This window comes from Callorhinchus milii, unplaced genomic scaffold (assembly GCF_018977255.1).
Source record: "Callorhinchus milii isolate IMCB2004 unplaced genomic scaffold, IMCB_Cmil_1.0 Scaffold1, whole genome shotgun sequence".
NCBI classification, from domain to species: domain Eukaryota; kingdom Metazoa; phylum Chordata; class Chondrichthyes; order Chimaeriformes; family Callorhinchidae; genus Callorhinchus; species Callorhinchus milii.
In genome coordinates, this window is record NW_024704742.1 from 94,157,602 (window position 1) to 94,181,967 (window position 24,366).

The 24,366-nt window shown below is 45.1% G+C and overlaps 1 protein-coding gene across 2 annotated transcripts in view; it reads right to left on the reverse strand.

Moving 5' to 3' along the window:
• aopep (aminopeptidase O (putative)) overlaps window positions 1-24,366 on the reverse strand; it is a 198,632-nt gene that overhangs the window by 97,642 nt on the left and 76,624 nt on the right. For both annotated transcript variants that reach the window (XM_007899975.2, XM_007899978.2), the window contains exons 6-10: window positions 20,342-20,448; window positions 18,643-18,745; window positions 13,856-13,963; window positions 11,655-11,698; window positions 11,394-11,454 (exon numbers count right to left, since the gene is read on the reverse strand). In XM_007899975.2, the coding sequence (XP_007898166.2) occupies window positions 11,394-11,454; window positions 11,655-11,698; window positions 13,856-13,963; window positions 18,643-18,745; window positions 20,342-20,448 (423 nt within the window). The remainder of the gene's footprint in view (window positions 1-11,393; window positions 11,455-11,654; window positions 11,699-13,855; window positions 13,964-18,642; window positions 18,746-20,341; window positions 20,449-24,366) is intronic.

Consider the following 24,366-nt stretch of genomic DNA (forward strand, 5'->3'; position numbering starts at 1 on the left):
GTCTCTGTGTCTGTGTCTCTCTCTGTGTCTGTCTCTCTCTGTGTGTCTCTCTGTGTCTGTCTGTGTCTGTGTCTCTCTCTGTGTCTGTGTCTCTCTCTGTGTCTGTCTCTCTCTGTGTGTCTCTCTGTGTGTGTCTCTCTGTGTCTGTCTGTGTCTGTGTCTCTCTCTGTGTCTGTGTCTCTCTCTGTGTCTGTCTCTCTCTGTGTCTGTTTCTCTCTGTGTGTCTGTCTGTGTCTGTGTCTCTCTCTGTGTCTGTGTCTCTCTCTGTGTCTGTCTCTCTCTGTGTGTCTCTCTGTGTCTGTCTGTGTCTGTGTCTCTCTCTGTGTCTGTGTCTCTCTCTGTGTCTGTCTCTCTCTGTGTGTCTCTCTGTGTCTGTCTGTGTCTTTGTCTCTCTCTGTGTCTGTGTCTCTCTCTGTGTCTGTCTCTCTCTGTGTGTCTCTCTGTGTCTGTCTGTGTCTGTGTCTCTCTCTGTGTCTGTGTCTCTCTCTGTGTCTGTCTCTCTCTGTGTGTCTCTCTGTGTCTGTCTGTGTCTGTGTCTCTCTCTGTGTCTGTGTCTCTCTCTGTGTCTGTGTCTCTCTGTCTGTCTCAGACTATTTGTCTCTGTGTCCCCGTCTCTCTCTATATATACACACACACTGATTATTCCTCTCCCCCTGTCCCGCTCTCTCTCTCTCTGTCCCCCCTCCTCACGGTCACCACTCCCAGTGGCGAAGAGTCCTGACCTGCAACACCCCCCCCACCCCGGGACACAACACCCCCCCCCCCCCCACCCCCCCCCCCACCCCGGGACACAACACCCCCCCCCCCCCCCACCCCGGGACACAACACCCCCCCCCCACCCCGGACACAACACCCCCCCCCCCCACCCCGGGACACAACACCCCCCCCCCCCCACCCCGGGACACAACACCCCCCCCCCCACCCCGGGACACAACACCCCCCCCCACCCCGGGACACAACACCCCCCCCCCCCACCCCGGGACACAACACCCCCCCCACCCCGGGACACAACACCCCCCCCCCCCCACCCCGGGACACAACACCCCCCCCCCCCCCCCCCCCCCCCCCACCCCGGGACACAACACCCCCCCCCCACCCCGGGACACAACACCCCCCCCCCCACCCCGGGACACAACACCCCCCCCCCCACCCCGGGACACAACACCCCCCCCCCACCCCGGGACACACCCCCCCCCCCCCACCCCGGGACACAACCCCCCCCCCCACCCCGGGACACAACACCCCCCCCCCACCCCGGGACACCCCCCCCACCCCGGGACACCCCCCCCCACCCCGGGACACACCCCCCCCCCCCACCCCGGGACACAACACAGAGATGGCCAAAGCCCTGGACAACTAATCATCACCTTGTTTTTAAATAGATTTTTCTTCCACCCCCCAACCCCACCGCCCCCCACCCCCCCCCCACCCCCCCCCCACCCCACCGCCCCCCACCACCCCCCACCCCACCCCCCCAACCCACCGCCCCCCCACCCCCCCAACCCCACCCCCCCACCCCCCCCCCCCCCCCCACCCCCCAACCCCGCCCCCCCAACCCCAGCCCCCCCCCCCCCACAAAAAAGACTTGTTATTTCCTCTTGCTGACTTGGACGCTTTCTTTGCGGAGTTGGTGTGTCTGTTTGCGGAGGAGTGCGGAGTCTCTCTCGGGTCTCTCTGTGGCTTTGCGGTCACTCGAGGATCCCACACGCAGCAAACGATGTGGGGACCCACATCCTGACCGACCATCACCCGCTGCAGCTCATCCTCCCTGACACTCGCTGACACTCACACACACACACACACACTTACACACTCACTCACCCACTCACTCACATACTTACTTATATAATATTAAAAACTCTCCAAAAGATGAGGTGCTGCCACTGTGCGCTCCTCCTGTCGGGAGTCTCTGGTTAATTCAACGTCTCTCTCTTTCTCTTTCTCTCTCTCTCCAGTTGGTGTGGTACCGCCCTCCCTCTCTCCCTCCCTCCCCTCCTGTGTGTGTGTGTGTAGGGTGGAGGGAGGGAGGGAGGGGGTGGGTGGGAGTTGCGGAATGTGAACGTGAACCTGGTCCCAGCATTGCTCGCTCGGCCACCGCAAAAAGCCGGACTAGTCCTGCAAACATGAGTGCAGCACAGCCCCGGATAACCGCACACTCACTCACTCACACTCACACACACACACACACACACAGGGGGGAGGGCTCGTGCTCAGTTAATGCAAACATCCACTCACTCACTCACTCCCAAACGCACACCGAATACTTTCACGCTCTTCCTTCCATCCACAACCCACTTACCCAAACCAGGACACCTGAAACCTGACACCAACTTCCTTCTCACTTCATTCCGTTAATTCCTTTTTTTATATATCTATATCTATATATCTATATATATATCTATATACCCCGCGCCCGGGTGATATGGTCTGGTGTGGGATGACAGGGTTAGCAAACCAGACAACTAACAACCTAACACTTCATTTCTGTCCTCCTCCCTCGCTCCCCTCTGTCCCCTCACCCTCCCTCTCTCTGTGTCCCCTCACCCTCCCTCTCTCTGTGTCCCCTCACCCTCCCTCTCTCTGTGTCCCCTCACCCTCCCTCTCTCTGTGTCCCCTCACCCTCCCTCTCTCTGTGTCCCCTCACCCTCCCTCTCTCTGTGTCCCCTCACCCTCCCTCTCTCTGTGTCCCCTCACCCTCCCGCTCTCTGTGTCCCCTCACCCTCCCTCTCTCTGTGTCCCCTCACCCTCCCGCTCTCTGTGTCCCCTCACCCTCCCGCTCTCTGTGTCCCCTCACCCTCCCGCTCTCTGTGTCCCTCACCCTCCCTCTCTCTGTGTCCCCTCACCCTCCCTCTCTGTGTCCCCTCACCCTCCCGCTCTCTGTGTCCCCTCACCCTCCCGCTCTCTGTGTCCCCTCACCCTCCCGCTCTCTGTGTCCCCTCACCCTCCCGCTCTCTGTGTCCCCTCACCCTCCCGCTCTCTGTGTCCCCTCACCCTCCCGCTCTCTGTGTCCCCTCACCCTCCCGCTCTCTGTGTCCCCTCACCCTCCCGCTCTCTGTGTCCCCTCACCCTCCCGCTCTCTGTGTCCCCTCACCCTCCCGCTCTCTGTGTCCCCTCACCCTCCCGCTCTCTGTGTCCCCTCACCCTCCCGCTCTCTGTGTCCCCTCACCCTCCCTCTCTCTGTGTCCCCTCACCCTCCCTCTCTCTGTGTCCCCTCACCCTCCCTCTCTCTGTGTCCCCTCACCCTCCCTCTCTCTGTGTCCCCTCACCCTCCCTCTCTCTGTGTCCCCTCACCCTCCCTCTCTCTGTGTCCCCTCACCCTCCCTCTCTCTGTGTCCCCTCACCCTCCCTCTCTCTGTGTCCCCTCACCCTCTTTCTGTGTCCCCTCACCTCCCCCACCCCACCTGTGTCCCCTCACCCTCTCTCTGTGTCCCCTCACCTCCCCCACCCCACCCGTGTCCCCTCACCCTCTGTGTCCCCTCACCTCCCCCACCCCACCTGTGTCTCCTCACCCTCTCTCTGTGTCCCCTCACCTCCCCCACCCCATCTGTGTCCCCTCACCCTCTGTGTCCCCTCACCTCCCCCACCCCACCTGTGTCTCCTCACCCTCTCTCTGTGTCCCCTCACCTCCCCCACCCCATCTGTGTCCCCTCACCCTCTCTCTGTGTCCCCTCACCTCCCCCACCCCACCTGTGTCCCCTCACCTCCCCACCCCATATGTGTCCCTTCACCTCCCCCTTCCCACCTGTGTCCCCTCACCCTCTCTCTGTGTCCCCTCACCTCCCCCACCCCATCTGTGTCCCCTCACCCTCTCTCTGTGTCCCCTCACCTCCCCCACCCCATCTGTGTCCCCTCACCCTCTCTCTGTGTCCCCTCACCTCCCCCACCCCATCTGTGTCCCCTCACCCTCTCTCCGTGTCCCCTCACCTCCCCCACCCCATCTGTGTCCCTTCACCCTCTCTGCTCTTCGCCTTCTCTCTGTGTCCTCTCACCCTCTCTATCCTCCTCCCCTCTCTCTCTGTCTCCTCCCCTCTCTCTGTCCTCTCACCCTCTCTATCCTCCTCCCCTCTCTATCCTCCTCCCCTCTCTCTGTCCCCTCACCCTCTCTCTATCCTCCTCCCCTCTCTCTCTCTCTGTCCCCTCAACCTTTCTCTGATCTTCAACCCTTCTCTCTCTCTGTCCCCTCAACCTTTCTCTGATCTTCACCCTCCCCCTCTCTCTCTCTGTCCCCTCAATCTCTGTCTCTGGTTGCAGAATCCAGGTCGAATTTCTCCCCCATAATGTGACACAATAGCTTTACATTATTCTCTTAGCATGAGATGGAATAAAACAAAACTGATACCCAGCCACTGGATGGGATTTTATAAAGATAGTGAATTCAGATTTGATAATAAGCTATCAATTTTACTTTGATCTCCCAAAACACGGCATAAGAAGCGTGTGGGTCTGTCAAACTGATAATTCTACATATGTACTTGTCTGTACATATGTACACACTTAAAAATGGCACTCCATGATGAGTGTATAAGTATTCCCCCCCACCCTCACATTATGAAACAGCATATGACTGATGCATTGGGAGAAGACTCAAGAAGCAATTTTATTACAGAGTCAGATTCCACCTGTTGAAATTCATTTGGACTTTCATGATCCGTCTTCTCCATTACCACATCCTTCCCTCGCTTGGTGGCCTCCTTTTAATTCTCTCTTGTTTGGCCTCAAATTTTCTTTCTTTCTCTTTCAGCTTTTATCTCCCTTGTCCTGTTGGCCTCTCTGTCTTTCTTAATACTCTCCACTTTATGGACTTCTCGATGTATTCCACTAACCCTGCAAAGCTTCCAATATCCCTTCTAACCAAACTTATACACTAGTAGACTGAGCACATCAAATACCTTCAATATTTTAAGTGAACACCCAAGAAGGGAAGCAACCATAAAGCCATCCATATCAGGAAGATATTACCAACAAACAAACCCCAAAGATGAGCACATCCATCCAGCATTAAACCTGAATGACGTCCACACAGTCCATTGCTCCCCAGTCAGGAATGGATGATTTGATAAATTGGCTGAATTCAGATACTTTACACTAGCAAAAGTGGCACATTTACTGTACAGATTGAAGCAAGAAGGATCAGTTTCCTTCAGCGCAGCTTACGGCAGTAAATTTGGAAACGGTCTAATATTTTGTGCTTCTTTGAAGTGTTGGATTATTTAACAATTATCTAACAAAAATTACAAGGAGCTGAAACATAATTTTATACAGTAAACCTCACATAAATCATATCAGTTGGGATCATATATTTAATATGACTTATGCAACGTATGAGTTATGTCAAACTTGCATAGAATATAAACTCTTGAACGGGACTTATACAATTATACAATTTATACAGATCAGACTTATGTGAGTTTTACTGCACTTAACACACGTTAAAAGGTGTCAGAGATGATAGCAAGTTACTTTTGAGGAGTGACTAGAGTTAGCTCACGTAAACACCGTTTCCATACCAGGTGCTGCGCCCATTGTCACCTCTGTGAATCAGCAAGCTGAGGGAAGTGGGTTGAGGTTTGAACTACCGAACTCTTATCGAGAAGTCACGCTTTCGCTCATCTGGACTATCTGTTTCTCAAGGTTTTGAAGCAGTGTAAAAATAAGCATCAACAACATGTGATAAAAATAGCAAATGCGTGCATAAGATTGTAACACTAAAAAGATCGTCAGCACATTGAGACTTATCAATTCTTAATTACAGGAACAAATTAAGGTATTCAAATTGATTTCTCTGAGTAAATCAAGATTCATCTGAATATTGCAACTATATTTATCTGAATAACTAATTGAGATAAAAAAATGAAATGTTTGTAGCATATTGCACATGCATCAGTGGTAAATCGCAGCTCAGTATACTTGTTTTGACTTTGTATGTGTGGTATAAGCCTTCAGCTCGGGAAACGGCAGCTACAATTCTTCCCTCAGGCTGACAGTACTGACAGCCTTGGTCCATGGTTCAATCACCGTGCAATTTATACACAGTGGCAAGAAAATGATAATCTAAATAAACAAAAAATTCACAATTCTATTGCAAAATTATAGCATGATTATTTGCGAGTGAGTAATTCAATAAGTATACTCAGATGATATTATTAATAATCCTTGCATTTGTTATAGCACCTTATCACGTCACCGAGGTATCTTAAAGCGCTTCACAAGAAATACTGTAAAGTGGATTGACTCTGTGTTTTTGTAGGCGAACCAAGATGGCCAGTTTTGCACACAGCAACAACAACAACAAGATTCCATTTATAGAGTGCCTTTCACGTCAGGAGGACGTCCCAAGGCGCTGTACAGTTCGGTCAGGACCCGAGCAGGGGGGAAATGGTCAGGGTGAGGGGAGGGAAGGGAGGGAGCGAGGAGGGGGCAGAAAGTCGAGAGGGGAGCTGAAGGCACGGTCAAAGAGACCGGCCTTGAAGGAGGAAAGGGAGGAGGTGGCGAAGGCACTGGGGGATAGAGTTCCAAAGCCTAGGGGCTGAGAGGCTGAAGGCCCAGCCACCGATGGTAGGGCGGTTGGGGCGGGGGATGTGGAGCAGCCATGGAGTGAATGACCAATTCTATTTGGGCGACCTGTTGGCTAGGACACTGGGAGAAACTTCCTTCTCTTTTCGAACAGTGCAATGGGATCTTTAACATCCACCTGAACAGGCAGACGTGACCTCGGTTTAAAGTCTCATCCGAAGGACAGCACCTTCAACAATGCAACATACCCCCAGCACTGCATTGGAGTGTCAGTTTAGACTATGTGATTCCAAAGTCCCGATGTGGGCTTTAACCCACAACTTTCTGACTCAGCAGTGAGAACGCTAACAACTGGCACAGCATTGGTTTAATCATCCCGTGTAAACTGTTCAACATTATAACTCACTCCCAGATGATTTTTATTATTCTCTGTGTAATGTATTTTGTATTGTTTTCATTGAAAGAAATTATCAAAATCTATGGGAGTGGTGGGAGAGAGGTGGGTGAACAGTCCACCTGGTGCTTAGGTTTAAATTCAAGCTCAACTTTCATTCAGGTATTGATGTTTTCTGTGGTTGAGTTTTATTAGTTCTCATTTGGACTGTTGTATGGAATGTCTCATCGTCTCCTTTATCTTAAGGGTAGAAAACGTGACTGGACAGATATATTCCATTCCGCTCCTCCCTCTGAAAGTCTCCTTTCACCTACAATCCTGCACAATTGACAGCCTCTAGAGAAAGCTCTTCAGCTCCCCCTCCAACTGGGAGAGTGGAAGTCGCGAGAGAGAAGGGATTAAATTGGGGTAAGATTTTCAAAATGTGATGCTTTAATGAGAACTATGCTTTCAATGTAACTTACCAATAGAGCCACCATTTGTCTGTTAACATTGCACTGTGTCTACATCTTCATCATATTAATATTTAACTGGCAAAGCAATTAATGGTTAAAGTGTAAGAAACAAAATCCCTAAAATAAAGTTCTTAACTGTTTCAGATTTGGGAGCTACAGTCTGTACCTGCAAAGACCTCACAGATGATCCTGTAAGCAGTGTAGGGAAGCCATAAAGCCCTCTTACCCCCTGTTACAAAACAGTGATACAAGATTGTGGTGGCGCTGAAACAAGTTGTCAGTGATGCATTTCACCTCATCACTCCATCGTGTTATGGAAGATGTTGCACTGAACATGGCGACGAATCATTACCTGCCATGAAAATGATGGAGCTCACACCAATACGCTGGACAACTAAATACAGTTAAACACTTGTACTGAATACAATTAAGTACTTCTAAACACAATTGTCACCATTCTTCTGCATATTTCAGTTGTTGGTCAGTGCACTATAGAGAGAGAATAAATGGAGTAACAGGACTTTGTGTACTGTACAGTATATGATTTGTTTTTAACTGTATCAACCCTTGCAGAGTAAAGTACTAGATTGGTGTGGGCTCATGCTGTAGCAGAATCTAAAAATGGACCACTTTACAACACTTTTCTGACTCACATAATTAATAGTGTTTACTCACTGCTACTGGAACATGTATACAATGTAAAACAACAAAACTGGATAGATTACAATGGCTCTTTACTCAGAACATTACTGGGTGATGCTTAGGATTCCAGGCAATGGTGAAAGTTCACTGCATGGATCAGTGAGGTCAAACCTCCATTCCTTCAGGCAGGACTGCAGATTCCTGGTGGCACACATGGTTTCTGAGCAGGACTGCAGATGTTTCAAAGACTGTATTAATCCTGTAGTCATCACCTCTGCAAAATCTTACGAATGAAGCCATCTCAAGACTTCTGAGGTACCTCATACCTCAGGTTTATCAGAATACCACTTTGCAGAGAATGTTTTCCCTGACATAACTTTCAAACGTTATACAACAGTAAATCGGATATTTAATAAAATAAAAAACAAGCATTGTATACATCAATGGGGTCAAAATTGTGTATTCCTAATCAGCAACTGGGAACTAACTGGAAGATTTCAACAAGGTCTCTGTTGCAGTTTGCAAGCATGCAACATTTTCTTACTTGGTTTATTCACGGGATAATGCTCTATCTCAGACTGACCTAGAGGTCGGCCTTTTGTTTTGGAGTGGGGGAGATCATCAGGTCCCCGTCTATGTCACTTCTTTCTCAAATGTAGGTAGTGATATCCGTGATTACCTACTGACTTGAGGTTGGCCATCTTTAAGTTCAAGAGCCATGGTAGGGTGCAGAAGGAAGTCAATTGCCTGTGCACACACGTAATGATTGGGCATCCTCAATCTAATTCATACTATAACCAACCTGTCTTATAACAAACATATTATAATGGGTTTCTACTGTATCTCACCTCTTTGAAAACAAGACTGGGAGTTCTTCTTGTGTTCTTGTCAATATTCCTCCCTCATCAATATTTGCCACAATATAGATTCCATCGTAATAATCCTTGCATTTGATATAGCACTTTACACATTGGGAGCATGTTTTAAAGCACTTCCCTTGTCTTTACTGTAAAATATAGTGTATTTGTAGGCAAACATAGCCACCATTTTTTCCAGGAAACTCCCTTCTAACTTAAATTGTGTCCCATTGGATTTTTGATGTGCACCTGAACAGGTAGATTACGATTTGGTCACCCTAAGTGTCACCCTTGAGTTCAAAGGCAAGATTTTTCTCTACTTCAACTCCATGGTTAGGCCATAAAGGTATATTGACAATTGCTTCACTGTTAACATTCTTAGCTGTGGTATGTACAGTATTTTGTTTGTACTACAATCAGTGCACGGTTAATATGTATTAGCTTTAAGAAGGAAAATATGCTTAAAGTTTAGAAAACAGTAGAGCGAGTTTTACATCACCAATCTATGCCACAGCTAAACAGATAATTTAGGCAAAATGACATCTTATTCAGAGAAGCAGTCTAAAGTGGTTTTCAGAATAATATTTGATGAAAATTATTATTTTTTCATTGGAAAGATACGTACCCTTTTTGTCTTCCAAGGTCTTCTCCTAAATCTTTTCTCATAAGCTGTACATCCCTCCCACCTGACCAGCCTTTTGAAGATCCCATTCATTGTCCCTCTACCTCAGGTAGCACACTCAACCCTGAAAGGAACCACCCTGCTTACCCAATTATGGAGTATATTAAGCACAGGATGGCACGATGCTGCATGACTATGCGTGACTATTTATTTAGAGTCTGGTAAGCTTCCCGCTGCTTGTCCAATTAGGTAGCGAGGTGCCTGACATTTCCTTCATTCCTCCCCAAGGGGGTGTAATTGAGATCAAGTGTTCAACAGTGTGGGAGATTGAACCTGTAACACAGTTGTTTGCTGCAAGGTGGTACACTGTTTTCTTTTGGTCAGTTGGGTGTTTGACACATGTGAAAGCCCACTACCATGCTTAAGAGTATCTGAGGTAGACTGAGAGTTCCATCTAATTCATTGTATCTGGAATGAAATACACACTCAACCCTGAAAGGATCCACCCTGCTTACAAAATTATGGAGTATATTAAGCACAGGATGGCACAATGCTGTAAGGTGGTGTGTAACTATTTATTTGGGTCAGCCGGGTGTCTGACACATGTGGAGTACTGTCTGGTAAGCTTACCGCTGCTTGTCCAATTAGGACCACCTTACCCATTAGGGCTATGGGTTGCAGGGTTCACAGGACCTGAGGAGGAAGAATCCCTGCTCCAGTGACCAGCCTGTGCCTCCAAGTTCTGGCACTGATCAGTTCTGGCTTCTCTGGCATCAGCAGTGCATGACTTGTCACTTGTCATTGAAGCAATAATCATCTGAATGAGCACCTACATGAGTTAACAGGTTATGTTGTATGAATGGAGCATTTGTACTGTATTTTGTTTGCTTTGATTTATTGCCATGGATATGAAAAAACAAATACCTTCCTCAACCTTTGCAACTGAGTTGTCAGAACAATCAGTATACCACTAAAAATTGCAGGAATTGAAGTAAATCAGTCCACATATTTGAAATTATTTTCCCATTTAAATTCTGTTTCTGTATTAAGCAATTAATTAGAATTAATCCTCAAAAAACTGTATTTTAACTACGGGAGTAAAAAGGGTGTTCCGTCAAATCCCAAAACGTTGTTCCTTGCAGATGATACAGTAAATAACTCAATTAAGAAAAGCCTATGGTAATATTTGCAAGCAAACGGTCATTGTATTTGATAGTTTTTGTCGAATTGTATTTTAAGTTTATTTTCCTGTTCAGAATCATTTGTTAATGGTCTTTGTGAAAAATAATGCTGTTTAGTACAGAGGCCATTATTTGCTCCTAAAGCAGGATATAGTTTACTTGTGATATAAACAAAATCTCACATGAATCGTTCAAAAATTAGCTTTTGATAAACCAATTTAAAGGAGATAATAATAATAATAATCCTTGCATTTGATATAGCGCTTTTCATGCCTTCTCGACGTCTCAAAGCTCTTCACAGAAAATGCTGTAAAGTGAATTGACTGTATATTTGTGGGCGAATTGCAGCAGCCAATTGCGCACAGCAGTGTCCCACAAATAATCGTGGATTGAAAATGACCAATTTATTATTGTTTTGTTTTTTGGAGGGATTAATATTAGGCATGTGGTGTAAGGAAATTTGCTCAAGGTTTCACCCTGCCTGGAATTGAATCCAGGTGTCTTGCTTGCAAGGCAAGTGCTCTAACCACTGAGCTACAGGACTCCACCTAACCACTGAGCTACAGATCTGTGATAGACGACACACAGAAATTCATATACACACACACACACACACACAAAGAAAAGAGGAGGTATGAATATTGCACAAGCACAGATTCCAACACTTGGGACACTTAAATAGTTTATTTAGAGAGAACTGATCTTAGGAGCTCAAATGGAAAAAATTACCTTCGGAAGCCCTGCAACATCCAGCCAGTCTCGATAAACAGCATCTGAAGATAGTCCCTGACTATTGTGAACAAAAACATATACACCTTAGTAAAGTGCTAATCTCTGTGAATAAGTTATCCTTTAACACACTGTCAAAAATAAGTTCTATTAAATTCTATTATGGAGGATGAGAATTACTTTGCTCACTTCCTAAACAATCACACCAACCTGCACTGAACATAATCTCCAGTGAAAAACAGTAAACTTTTTCCTACTTACGTTTTTAGATGTGGAAAATTCTCCATGAGCATGTGCAGAAAATCCTATTTTTAGGAAAAACAAAAGTGAACTAAGATTTAGAATCTCACAGCTACTATACTGTGAAGAAGAAACAGGACCTTACTGAAATGCTGTCAACGCAGCTTAATTTTGGAACAGATGCATCTGCTTTAGCTCAAGTGCATTTTGTTCTCAATGTAATCAGTGAGACCTAATACTTTTCTTTTTTCCACTGAGTTTCTCTCCATGTTTCCAAGAAAGCGTTTTTTTTCCCCTGAGTTTCCCCAAATACCAGGGGCCCATAATTCCACGTATGCCACTTACCCATGGAAATTTCCATGTCTGGAATAGAATGCGCACTCTCTCCCTGTTGGCATGCACCCTGCTTACCTAATGCTGGGGAGTATTCGGTGCAGGTTGACAAAAGTCAAGGCTTGAGGAGTGTGCGTTGAGTTACTGCTGGAGTCTAATCAGCTAAAAGAGCATAACTTGCCATTGAAACAACAACAACAACAAGATTCCATTTATAGAGCGCCTTTCACGTCGGGAGGACGTCCCAAGGCACTGGACAGTTGGGTCAGGACCCGAGCAGGGGGGAAATGGTCAGGGTGAGGGGAGGGAAGGGATGGAGCGAGGAGTGGGTAGAGAGTCGAGAGGGGAAGAGAAGGCCCAGTTGAAGAGAAAGGTCTTGAGACCGGCCTTGAAGGAGGAAAGGGAGGAGGCGGCGAAGGCACTGGGGGATGGAGTTCCAGAGCCTAGGGGCTGAGAGGCTGAAAGCCCGGCCACCGATGGTAGGGCGGTTAGGGCGGGGGATGTGGAGCAGACCGGAGCCAGAGGAACGGAGGGTACGGGCAGGTAGGTAGGAGGATAGTGGGTCAGAGAGGTAGGAGGGAATAAGGCCGTGAATGGTCTTGTAGGTGAGGATGAGGATCTTGAATTCGATCCTCTGGGGGATGGGGAGCCAGTGGAGGCGAGCGAGGGTGGGAGTGATGTGGTCCTGGTGCGGGACAGTACACGAGCTGCAGAGTTCTGAATGACCTGCAGCTTGTGGAGGGAGGGGCCGGGAAGGCCGGCGAGGAGAGAGTTCCCATAGTCCAGCCTTGAGGTGATAAAGGCGTGGACCAGAGTTTCAGCAGCGTGAGGGGTGAGGTAGTGCCGTAGTCTGGCGATGTTCCAGAGGTGGTGGAAGGCAGTGCCAGTTGTGGCGCGGATGTGGGGAAGAAAGGACAGCTCAGGGTCGAACAGAACACCGAGGTTCCTGACTGGTTTTGAGAGGTGGAGAGTGCAGCCTTGGATGCTGATGCTGTCAGCGCCTGAGGTGCGGAGGCGCTGACATGAGCCAATCAGGAGGGCCTCAGTTTTGCGCACATTGAGCTGAAGAAAGTTGACTCTCGTCCAGGACTCGATGTCAGACAGGCAGCTGTCAGGACATCGGTGGTCGTGGAGTTGAGGGTAGAAGAGGAAAGGAAGAGTTGGGTGTCATCCGCATACATGTGGAAGTTAACCCCATGTCTGCGGATGATGTCACCAAGGGGGAGCATATAGAGGGTGAAGAGGAGGGGACCGAGGACAGAGCCCTGAGGGATGCCGCACGAGACAGTCCGTGGACTGGAGGAAAAGCTGTTTGCAGAGACAAAATGAAGATGGTGGGAGAGGTAGGACCTAAACCACTCAAAGACAGGGCTTTGAAGGTTGAGGTGGGAGGACAAGCGAGGGAGGAGGATAGAGTGGTCGACTGTATCGAATGCGGCCGATAGGTCGAGGAGGACGAGGAGGCAGAGGGAGCCCTGGTCGCAAATGGTCAAGATGTCATTAGTGACCTTGACCAGGGCGGTTTCCGTGCTATGGGCAGCAAGGAAACCGACTGGAGGGGTTCAAAACCACTGCCTGGCAAGCTTCCTGCTGCTTGACCACATAGGACCACCCATTAAGGCTGTGGCTTGCAGGGTTTAACAAGAACTGAGCGGAAAGAATTCCTGCCCTTCCAGGACTGGCCGATGAGACAGGTACTAGGTGGATGACAGGTACTGCGTACTTCCTCGTGAGAGATTGCCACTATCTTCCTGCATGTAGCTCAGACATACATCTGCACCCACTGAGAAATATGGGTAGATATTAGGTGCAGGCTTTGGTTAGCTGTTGTACATCTCACATAATCAGACTGCTGCAAACAAATGAATGAATCACATAATATAACTAACCTGAGAAAGAATGAGTTGTCCATGAAAGCTCTTCACAAACAATCTGAAAAACTTCAGAAATGCTTTTTGTCCAATTCTGCTCTCTAGGTGCTGAAGAACAAAGTAACCCTACCAAGAACAGAAACACGATCACAGATAGGAAAATTACAGTTCAAAAGTTCTTCTGTATTTTGCATCTTAGTAAACCTGGTCCTAATTCTAATAATTGAATAATATTGCTGTAACTTTAGATTATGCCTCACATCCTGATAGATTAAAAATCGATCATCTAAATTACAAATAAAATTTGACCACCTCAACAAATAATCTCACTGCCTCTTTAATAGTGATTAATCTCCTCTTGCTTAATTCCTTCCCTGCCAAAGTAAAGTTCATTTGCATAGGGATATTCACATAAAAATAAATATCGCAACACGTTTTACAAAATAGAATTGATTAGAAGTGAATTGAATGCCATTATAATAATCTTTTCATTTGATACATCGCCTAATGCCACTGAAATGTCCCAAAGAGCTTCGTAGGATTTACTGAAGTGACAGTGACTGTGTATTTGTAGGCAAAATTTATAAACATTATAAAAAAAATTATAATCTATACAGCAATATTCACAAGCAGAAATGAGATGAGCAGCCAATTCATTTGAAATTTTGGTGTAAATTTTGGGTTAGGAGGAAGGAGCATAAACAAAAATAACTGTTACAGGAGACTTCCGGTATCTTTGATAGCTATTTTGTTAGGTAAAAAAGCTAATTTAAAATGTACCTATGATATCGGGAGCAAACCTCACATCTGTCCAATTCACGCCCCACTCCACCCACAGAGTAAAATGTCTGAATTCTTGGTTCCAGTCAACCAACAAGAAGGAACATCACCTCAATAATATACTTCACACTGCATTTTGAGGCAACCCAATGTAAAAGTATCAGTAGATTTCTACCGAAAGCCATTGCAGCAGCTTCTTCAAATTGATGTTGTCAAGTAGGACAAAAGAAACATTTTTATTTAAACAGGTACATATCATAAGTATAATATCATATTTTGCATTATGCCCTCTTTGCCTTACATAATAACATACTATAATATAGAACTATAAAACCATAGAAATTTACAGCACAAAAAAGGCAATTTGGGCCATCATGGCTGTGCTGGTTCTCTCAAGAGCAATCCTTTCAATCCTATTTACCTGCCCTTTCCCCATAACCTGTAGCTGACTCGTTCTTAAGGTACTTACTTGTCTAGTTTGCACTAGTCTAATTCGCTTCATGCCCTCAGACCTCCCTACCTTTCCAACTTGCTCACCCCCCAACTCCACTACCCGCTGCCTCCGGCCTCCTGTTCATCCCTCGCCCCCTCCACTCCACCATCAACTGCCGTGCTTTCAGTCACTACGCACTGAAGCTCTGGAACTCTCTCCCCTAATTCCTCCGCCTTGCCCCCTCCCTCCCCACTTTCAAATCCCGCATATACACCTTCATTTTTGATCGTACTTATAATCACCTCCCTCTCCCTCTCCCCCTGGCTCAGGGTCAGACTCCGCCAGTTTTAAGTGCTCCTGGACGCTACCCGGCAGATAAATGCAAGTTGTTGTAGTTCCTTCTTGAAGGCCAATATGGATTCTGCCTCAACCACCATTCCCACCAGGACATTTCATATCCTAACTACTCTATAAATGAAAACATTCTCCTAACTTCCTCATTTGCTCATTTAACTACTACCGTAAATTGATGCCCTCTAGTTACTTATTTACCGACCACTGAAAATATATACAATTTTATTTTGTTCCCATTCTTTAATTCTGTTATTAAGCAAGCAGCTTTTTCAAATGGGTGTTGTCAAAGTATAAATAACACTGTTACAAACATGTTGGGAACTGGTTTGACTATAGTGCTAGTACACACTGACAAAAACAATATAAACATTTAGCTGTCAATCTCGTTCAGTTACCAGCAATTTAAGGTTAGAAGGTTTGAGGATTCAAGCCCTCTAATGAGACCTGAGCTCATAATCTAGGTTGACACTCCAGTGCTATATGGAAGAGTGCTACACTTTTGGAGTGACACATTAAATTAAGGTTGTTCAGGTAGATGTTAAAGAACCTCATGGCATTATTTCAAAAGACAAGGAAGTTTCTCCCAAATCCTGGCCTCCAGATTAATCAGTAATTCATGGCTTTGTTTGGGCAAAAGGGCTGTCTCATGCACCTAAGAAAACAGTCGCTGCACTTGACAGTAATTACTGTAAAGCACTTTGAGACATTTTTATGTGTAAGGCACCATAAAAATGAAAGTTCTTTCTTTGTTTGAAACAGAGCACTTTCCCAGAATGGAACTTGCATTGGTAGCACTTTCCCATTTTGGGCTCTAAGTTGTCAACCTGAAGCTATTAGGTTTTTAAAAACAAGATATTTTGGTGTAAATTGATATATTTCACCGAAGCAGAATGCCAAAGACAAATCCTAATAATACATTTGGTCAACAAGATCTCACTGTCGAGCTATATTTTGTGTTACCAACCAGATAGCACCCACTTTGAGAAAGATTTGACTTCTGTTATAATCTAATATAAAATTGAAAATCGCATCTAAAGCACATTAGAAATTGACCACCCACATAATTAAAAACCCTCATTTGAATCTTAGCAGAGTATAGCAACGTAACAATAAAAACAAGGTCTTTGACTACCTTTCATCTGTGTTACCAAATGATAAACATGAGACATTGAACATTGGAATCACTTTCACATTTATAGCCTACACACCATCAAATATTACTGCAAAACACGAGTGTTTCGTACCACTCGGTTATGACAGTCCAGACATTTGTCAAACTACAGGAGATGCCAAATATCCAAACATCTCATCAGGCTTCTTGGAGTGAATGCAGCATATTATTTGAGAGGAGTCGACAGCATTCATGTGAATTCTGCACATTAACTCAAATAATCTTGCACAAGTCACACAGCTGACAACAATTGCAGCACCCAATGTCGAGGGCAGTTTGTACATTCAAAAATATTCTCAGTTTAATTATAAGAAATACCTTATCAGGTCATCTCACCCCCATTGAATTTTCCTGCTCCAATTTTCTCCCTTCCTTTCCTGAATGCATTTTAACCCACTTTGTTTACTAAGGTACATAATGTTACAGGTGTCAGTCACTTTCAGTTTCCAACCAACTGGTCATTATTCATGAATGGGCCTCTCAGTCTAGGCTGACACTTCAAATCAGTGCTGTAGGGAAATTGCTACATTGTGGGATGTGCTGTCCCTCAGATGAGACATTAAACCAAGGTCGTGTCGACCTGTTCAGGTGGACATTAAAGATTCCATGGCAGTGCTCCAAAAGAGAAGGGAGTTTCTCCTGGTGTCCTGGCCAACAATGCCCCAAGTAAAATTAGTCATTCACTTCATTGCTGTTTGTGCTCAGATCAGTTGCCCTGTTTGCCTATAAAATGCACAACCACTACACTTTACAATAAATCATTTGAAGCTCTTTGAGATGCCTTCCCAACACCAAAGGCACGATACCAAATGCAAGGAATATTTTTAGATTATTATAGAACAAGACTGCACACCCTAAAACTGCCCAACAAAAGTTAGTTCCCTGGTAGCTGGAACTGTAGACTCTTGAGCACCTCATGGAGTTCCCATATCCCTGAGTTATCTAGAGCAGGAATTAGAGCTTCTAGAATTGGCATTAGCACAAAGAGGCTAGGAAGGGTAAGTGATTAGGAATATTACTGACTTGCAGTACCCGTTGCTGCTACACTTGCAACCAGTTTCATTAAATCGGCCTTCTCTCTTTCATCTGGCATTTTTATTTGATCTTGAAAGGCTTGATCTTCGTTTCTTAGGCATCTTTATCCCTTAAGATTAAGAAAATATGCTATTGAACTCGTTAGCATCCCTTGTTCACATATTTGCACACATCCTTTTGGGAGGACTCCTGTTGGGAGGACTCAGTTGAAGGATTCCTGTGGGAGGACTCCCAGTTGGGAGGACTACTGTTGGTGTCTCTACATGAATTGGTTAGACAGACGCACAGACAGACATTTTGTCTTTTATTAATATGGATAGATGTATCTCTCTAGAAGGGTGTCTAACCTCTGTCGCTACTTTATTGCAGAATACGATGCATACTTTGGGGCTTAATTAAAGCATTTTTTAATATATTGTATATATTTATATATATTTTTTAATATATATATATTTATATANTTTTTTACATATATTTTTTAATATATACAAAGACCTTTCTGATGAGTTATAAATCATGTCTCTACATCTTGGCGGACAGACACACAGACATTTTGTATTTATTAGTATAGATTATGATCTCTCTTCTGTAGAAACTGTAAACGTGTGGACATTGAGTGAGGATTGGATCAAGCTGGGTTGTGATGCTCACATTCTCAAGTCGTCTTCTGATACTCATGGCTTAGAAACAAAGAAAAGGGTCTCCTTTTTTACAGTACCTTATCCCATAAAAACATCTCAAAGTTCTTCACAAATAATCATCGTACACATGTAGTGACTGCTTTGTGACCAAATGCAGCAGCTATTTGCTCCAGTAAATTTCAACAAACAGCCATGGAGTGAATGACCAATCAATCTTGAGGGTTGCTTGTCAGGACAATGAGAGAAAAGTTTAGTCTTGTATATGAGAATCTCTTTGGCAAAATACCATAAAACTGAAGCTACTGACAACCATATTCCAGCACAAACCACCAAAATTGGGAGAGATGAAGAGAGAATTGGAAACATTTTTTAAAAACTGTAAAAGGTTTACCTTTAGATAATGGACCTGCATGAAGATTTTTCCAGGATTTAAACCGTGCTTAACAACTGTTGCACCAGAGTCACTCACTTGACCCGTGTTCTCTTTGTTAGGCCTATAATATTGAAACAATTGTATGAAAATCACTTAAAGAATTGTAAGATATCAATGCTTTTGAAGTCTCAATTTAACAACATCTTTAGCCTGACACAAATGGGTGGTTCTTTGTCAGATTCTCAAAGAAACAAGTTTCTGGTGCGGCATCCCCAGTGGATATGGATCAGGAGCTCACTGGTTTGTATCCCAGTCCGTGCTGACATTGCTGGTGTCAGCTAAAGCAGAATGAGAAACTAAACTGGCCTCATCTTTCCCAGGGTCAGTGAGGGGAAAGTCGGTCTGGGTTCCGGCTCTTAGTCGCTCTTTAGCAGCCTATAGGTTGTGTATGTGTGTGTAAATTGGCTGAGAAGAAGATCTCAGTTGTGTTACTCTCCACAACCAAGTGGCCTGCCGTTACTCACTGCCGAGGCTCACATGTAAACAATGGTCAATTGAGTCTGGTATCAGAGGGCAACCAGGGCTCATGGAACAGCACCTCAACATGAGGAGGCTGAGGACCTGCCAAGCCAATGGTAAGAAAAAATAGAAAAGAGAAAATTAAATGATACAGAATTGCTGGTTCAAACTGACAAGACTACTCATCAGCAACACTCAGAATGTTAAACCATTTAAAAAAATAGTTATTCTCCAAAATCATAAAATAACTGTGGCAAAGGCTGTTTCCCTTGAATGGTAAGTCCATACCAACCACTCACAGCAAAGCTGAATGTGTCCAATTTTTTTTTGTCAGCTGTGTGTCTGACACATACACCTATCACCGTGCTTAAGGGTATCCAAACCGAGCCAAGAATTCCATGCCTCCCACCTCCACATGGAAATTCTAGAGATAGATTGTTCGAGTGGAATGCCGCTCTCTCCCTGGAGGGACGCCTCCTGCTTATCTAATTCCGGAAAGTATTAGGCGCAGGTTGGCAGGAACCAAGCCTTAGGGACTACAGAGTGTGTATTGGGATACTCCTGTAGTCTAACCAGCTAAAACCACATAGCTTGCCGTTGGCGTTGCTATCTAGCAAGCTTTTCCGCTGCTTGTCCAGCTAGGGCCACCTGACCCGTTAGGCTTTGGCTTGCAGGGTTAACAGGAGCTGAGTGAGAGAATTCCCTGCCCCCAGTGACTGGTCTGCTCTTCCAAGTCCTGCCGTTGAGTCACGCTGGCTGTGCTGTCGTCGTCTGTGCCCTGGAATACCGTGGGCCTGCCTGGCTCGAGAACCGGACTAATGAGGCCGCCAGAGAGAGTTGGCTCAATTCCGACATTCCGTTGCCAGACATATCACCTTGGAGCCAGTTCAGCTCCAAGGAGACCCCACTTATCTCCCTCCACCACCCCGACCCAAGGAGGATAGTTACAATTTGTTGTTCGACAGCCCACAAGCCCGGGTTTAAGCCCTCACTAGGTGGATAATAGATACCAGGATCTCCCTGCGAGCTTCCCAGTGGGCAACACAACTCAGCATGAAATGCATGAGAGCATTGCTACCATCTTCCTGTTCTCAGCTCAGGCACACATCCCATCCCATTGAGCGATGGTTCCACCAGTTGAAGGGGTGAACACATTTACCTCAGCCCATCCCTGAACATGTACAGTCGTGGTACTCACCTCAGCACTTGCAACTCTTCTTCAGAATTCTGAACTTCATCTCTGAGCCGTCGCCATCTCAACAAGGATTTCAGCTGCTGTTGCTCATCAGCTTCATCTTCTGGAAGCTGCAGAGAAATAATCAAATAATCAATGAAGCCGCCCTATCTCAGGAAGGCTGCATCAGGAAATTATACATTCCTCATGCTTAACCCTGTTAAGCCTGCAACTCGATGAATTCAGCAACAGTGATAATAAATAAACATAGACAAGCAGGATGTTTAAAAATATATCTTTTTTTAAATATCATTTTTCTATTCAACTGATATCTTGAACTCTTTATGTTTCATAACAGATTTGATATGTTCATTGCAGATATCATGTTAAGCCAAAGCCCTAACATGTACGGTTGTCCTACCTGCATAAACAACAGGAAGCTTGCCAGACAATGCTTTCAATTGGCAAGCTATCCAGTTTTAGCTGGTCAGACTCCAGCAGTATCCCAACGCGCACTCTGTGGTCCCCAAACCTTGGCTCTTGCCAACCTGCGCCTAATACTCTCCGGAATTAGGTAAGCAGGATGAGTCTCTCCAAGGAAAGTGTGTGCATTCCATGCCAAACACAGAATTTCCATGTGTAAGGTGACATGCCTGGAATTCTCAGTCGGGTTTGGATACTCTTAAAGCAGGGTGTTAGGTTTCTGCAAGTGTCTCAGCTGACCAACAAAATGTAAAGTGAGGGATTGACTGAGAAAGGCCATTCAGCCCATCAACCTTACTCCATCCAGAATATGAAAAACCTTCCATACCACTGGCTACATATCCCCACTCACTCTAAAAAATGCAGAATAATCTTCCATCCCAACATTTCCTCTGTCTAATCCTTGCCTCCCTCTCAAAATGATTGCCCCCTCTCCCCCGGCCCCACAATGCGTTCCACTGAGTAACTGCTCGTCACGTTCTGCACTTATTCCTGTCAGGTCCAATATTCCTCTGAAGTAGATACAAAATCAGTTATTTTATCAAGTCGTAAATTCACACTATTGCTACATTTCTGATTTACTAATGCCAGTCAACAACAACAACAAAATTACACTTATATAGCGTCTTTCACGTTGGGAGGAACGTTCCAAGGTGCTGGACAGTCAATGTTTCGGACCAGAGCTGGGGTTCGGGATTGGGGAGAGTGGAGGGAAGGGGGTAAGGAGGGTGATCGAAAGCACGGTCGAAGAGAATGGTCTTGAGATGGGTCTTGAAGGAGGCAAGGGAGGGTCATGGTGATACATGGGCCTGGTATATGAACAACAACAACCTGCATTATATAGTGTCCTTCACATGGAATGTCATCTCAGAGCATTTGACTTTGAGCTGGGGAGAAAATGGAGGTGACATAGGAATGATAAGAAAGCCTACTTCACAGCCCAACTCAGAATTACAATGCATCACTTAATTTGAACTTAATTTGCTGACCTGGGAAATCACTTATTACTCAAAAGTAGGAATATATTAGGCTTTAAGCCAACAGTGAAAAAATAGGCTTGTGCAGATCATTGTTATTCAAACTGTCGATGCGGTTTACAATGTCTGCATTGTTGCTGACATTATTATATTTCATGACATCGTAATTGAATCTTGCTGTGAAAAGCAGACCTAGATAATATTTCTGCAGAGGAAATAAAAATAGCAGCCTCAAAGACCTGAGTGTGTAGTAGCCTAGCTACCTGATTCGGGCCCTGGGAACAGTCCCGAGAGAGAGGGGGCAAAGGGAATACTCTGTGCGAGGTCAAGTTGAACATGCTACAGAAAATTGTGGATCTTTAAATAAATAATAATAAATAATCCTTGCATTTGATATAGTCTTATCACAACATTGAGATGTCTCAAAATGTTTCACAGAATATAACTATAATGTGGATTGACTGTGGATTTCATGAGCAAAACTCGGCAATCAGTTACGCAAAGTGATGCCCCACAAACAGTGAATGACCAATTTTATTTTGGGGGATTGTTGGCTATGACACTGGTAGAAACTCCCTTCTCTTTTTGAACATTGCCTTGGGATCACTAACATCCACCTGAACAGACAGATGGGACCTTGGTTTAGTGTCTCATTCAAAGGACGGCACCTCTAACAATGCAACACACCACCAGCACTGCATTGGAATGTCATCTTAGACTGAGATTGAAAGTCCCAATTTGGGGCTTGAACCCACAACCTTCTGACTCAAAGATGAGAGTACTACCAATACTCCAGACTGACACCTAAAGCCTGTTTAGTATTTGATATGTGAACAATAATCCTGTGGAGTCCTGTAGCTAAGGTTAGTTCAGCAGCATTATTTTAGCGAATTTATATTTACTTTGAAATGCGAGTATCAACCAGCATTTAGCATGATAAAAGTGTGGATTGACAACCAGTGTCTGTGTTCTGAAACATTTGTGATTTGATCAGATAAGTACTAAAGTGCCTGAGACAGAGTGGTTCAGGATTATAATCCTTGCATTTGATATAGCGTGGTTAGAGCACTTGCCTTGCAAGCAAGACACCTGGGTTCAATTCCAGGCAGGGCGAAACCTTGGGCAAGTTTCCTTACTCCATACGCCTAATACTAATCCCTCCAAAACAAAACAATAATAAATTGGTCATTTTCAATCCATGACTGTTTTGGGACACTGCTGTGTGCAATCGGTTGCCGCGTTTTGCCCACAAATATACAGTCAATTCATTTTACAGTCTATTCTGCGAAGCGCTTTGAGACGTTGAGAAGACGTGAAAAGCGCTATATCAAATGCAAAGATTATAATACTGAACCACTGTGTCTCAGGCACATCAGTAATTATCTGATCAAATCACAAATGTTTCAGAACACAGACACTGGTTGTCAATCCACACTTTTATCATGCTAAATGCTGGTTGATACTCGCATTTCAAAGTAAATATAAATTCGCTAAAATAATGTTGCTGAACAACTTTAGCTCTAATGTTAGAGCAAGGTTGAGAACAGGATGACTGGGGGAATCAGATTTTTTTTGTCAGCAGGATGTCTGACAATGCAGAAACCCATCACCATGCTTCAGAGAATCCAAACCAGAGGGAGTTTCACATATGGATGTAACCTGCACATACATATCTGCGTACATAAATACAATAATATAACTGTAGAAAGTTGCCCTTGGGAAGCCTAAACTTGTGCTCTCTTGTCTCGCTGTGTATTTTTACTTTCTTTATCCTGTTAAACATTCTCTAAAGCTTTGACAACTGGGTTAGGTTGAGATAACAGGTGATGCTTACTGTTAATCAGAGAGTTGTTCTGGGTTTACTTTCTCCATCTTGTAAGCATCTGATATACCTCTAAAAGCTCCTCCTGAGACTTATATTTTCATTTTTCATAGGGAATGCCATGTTTGTCACTCTGACTTGTGAGACATCTGATCCAAATTGATCTGATTCAGAGCCAAAGTCTCACGGAGCAATCTGATATGCATGGGTTTCCTTGCAGAGAACAACAACAGGATTTCATTTATAGAGCGCCTTTCACATCGGGAGGATGTCCCAAGGCGCTGGACAGTTGGGTCAGGACCCGAGCAGGGGGTAAATGGTCAGGGTGAGGGGAGGGAAGGGAGGGAGCGAACATCTATGTAGTGAGGTGGATTTTTTTCCAGTAATGCTATCACTTTCCCAAGGAGCGCTTTTTAAGCCTCTCTAAAGCTTTGAGAAGAGCGTTTTTTGAGGTATTATATAAATAGGTTTCTTTGCACTTCCTTATTCATTCTTTGATTTTTTTTTATAAGCATCCCCATATTCTAAATGCATTTGAAATGCACTTTCTAACAAGGGAAATGTAATTTTGGAAAGCTGTGAGCATTCTGCACTCAACCATTCCTTATTTGGGGCATTTCTGACTCAAGTAATACAACACAATCTGGTCCAGCTTAGATCCAATATTAGATCCCAAGAGTCTAGGCAAGACTGTGAGTAAAAAAAACTCCATACTGTGTTTGGAAGGGATGTACTTTGAGCAACAACAACTTGGTTGAGCAAAAGAC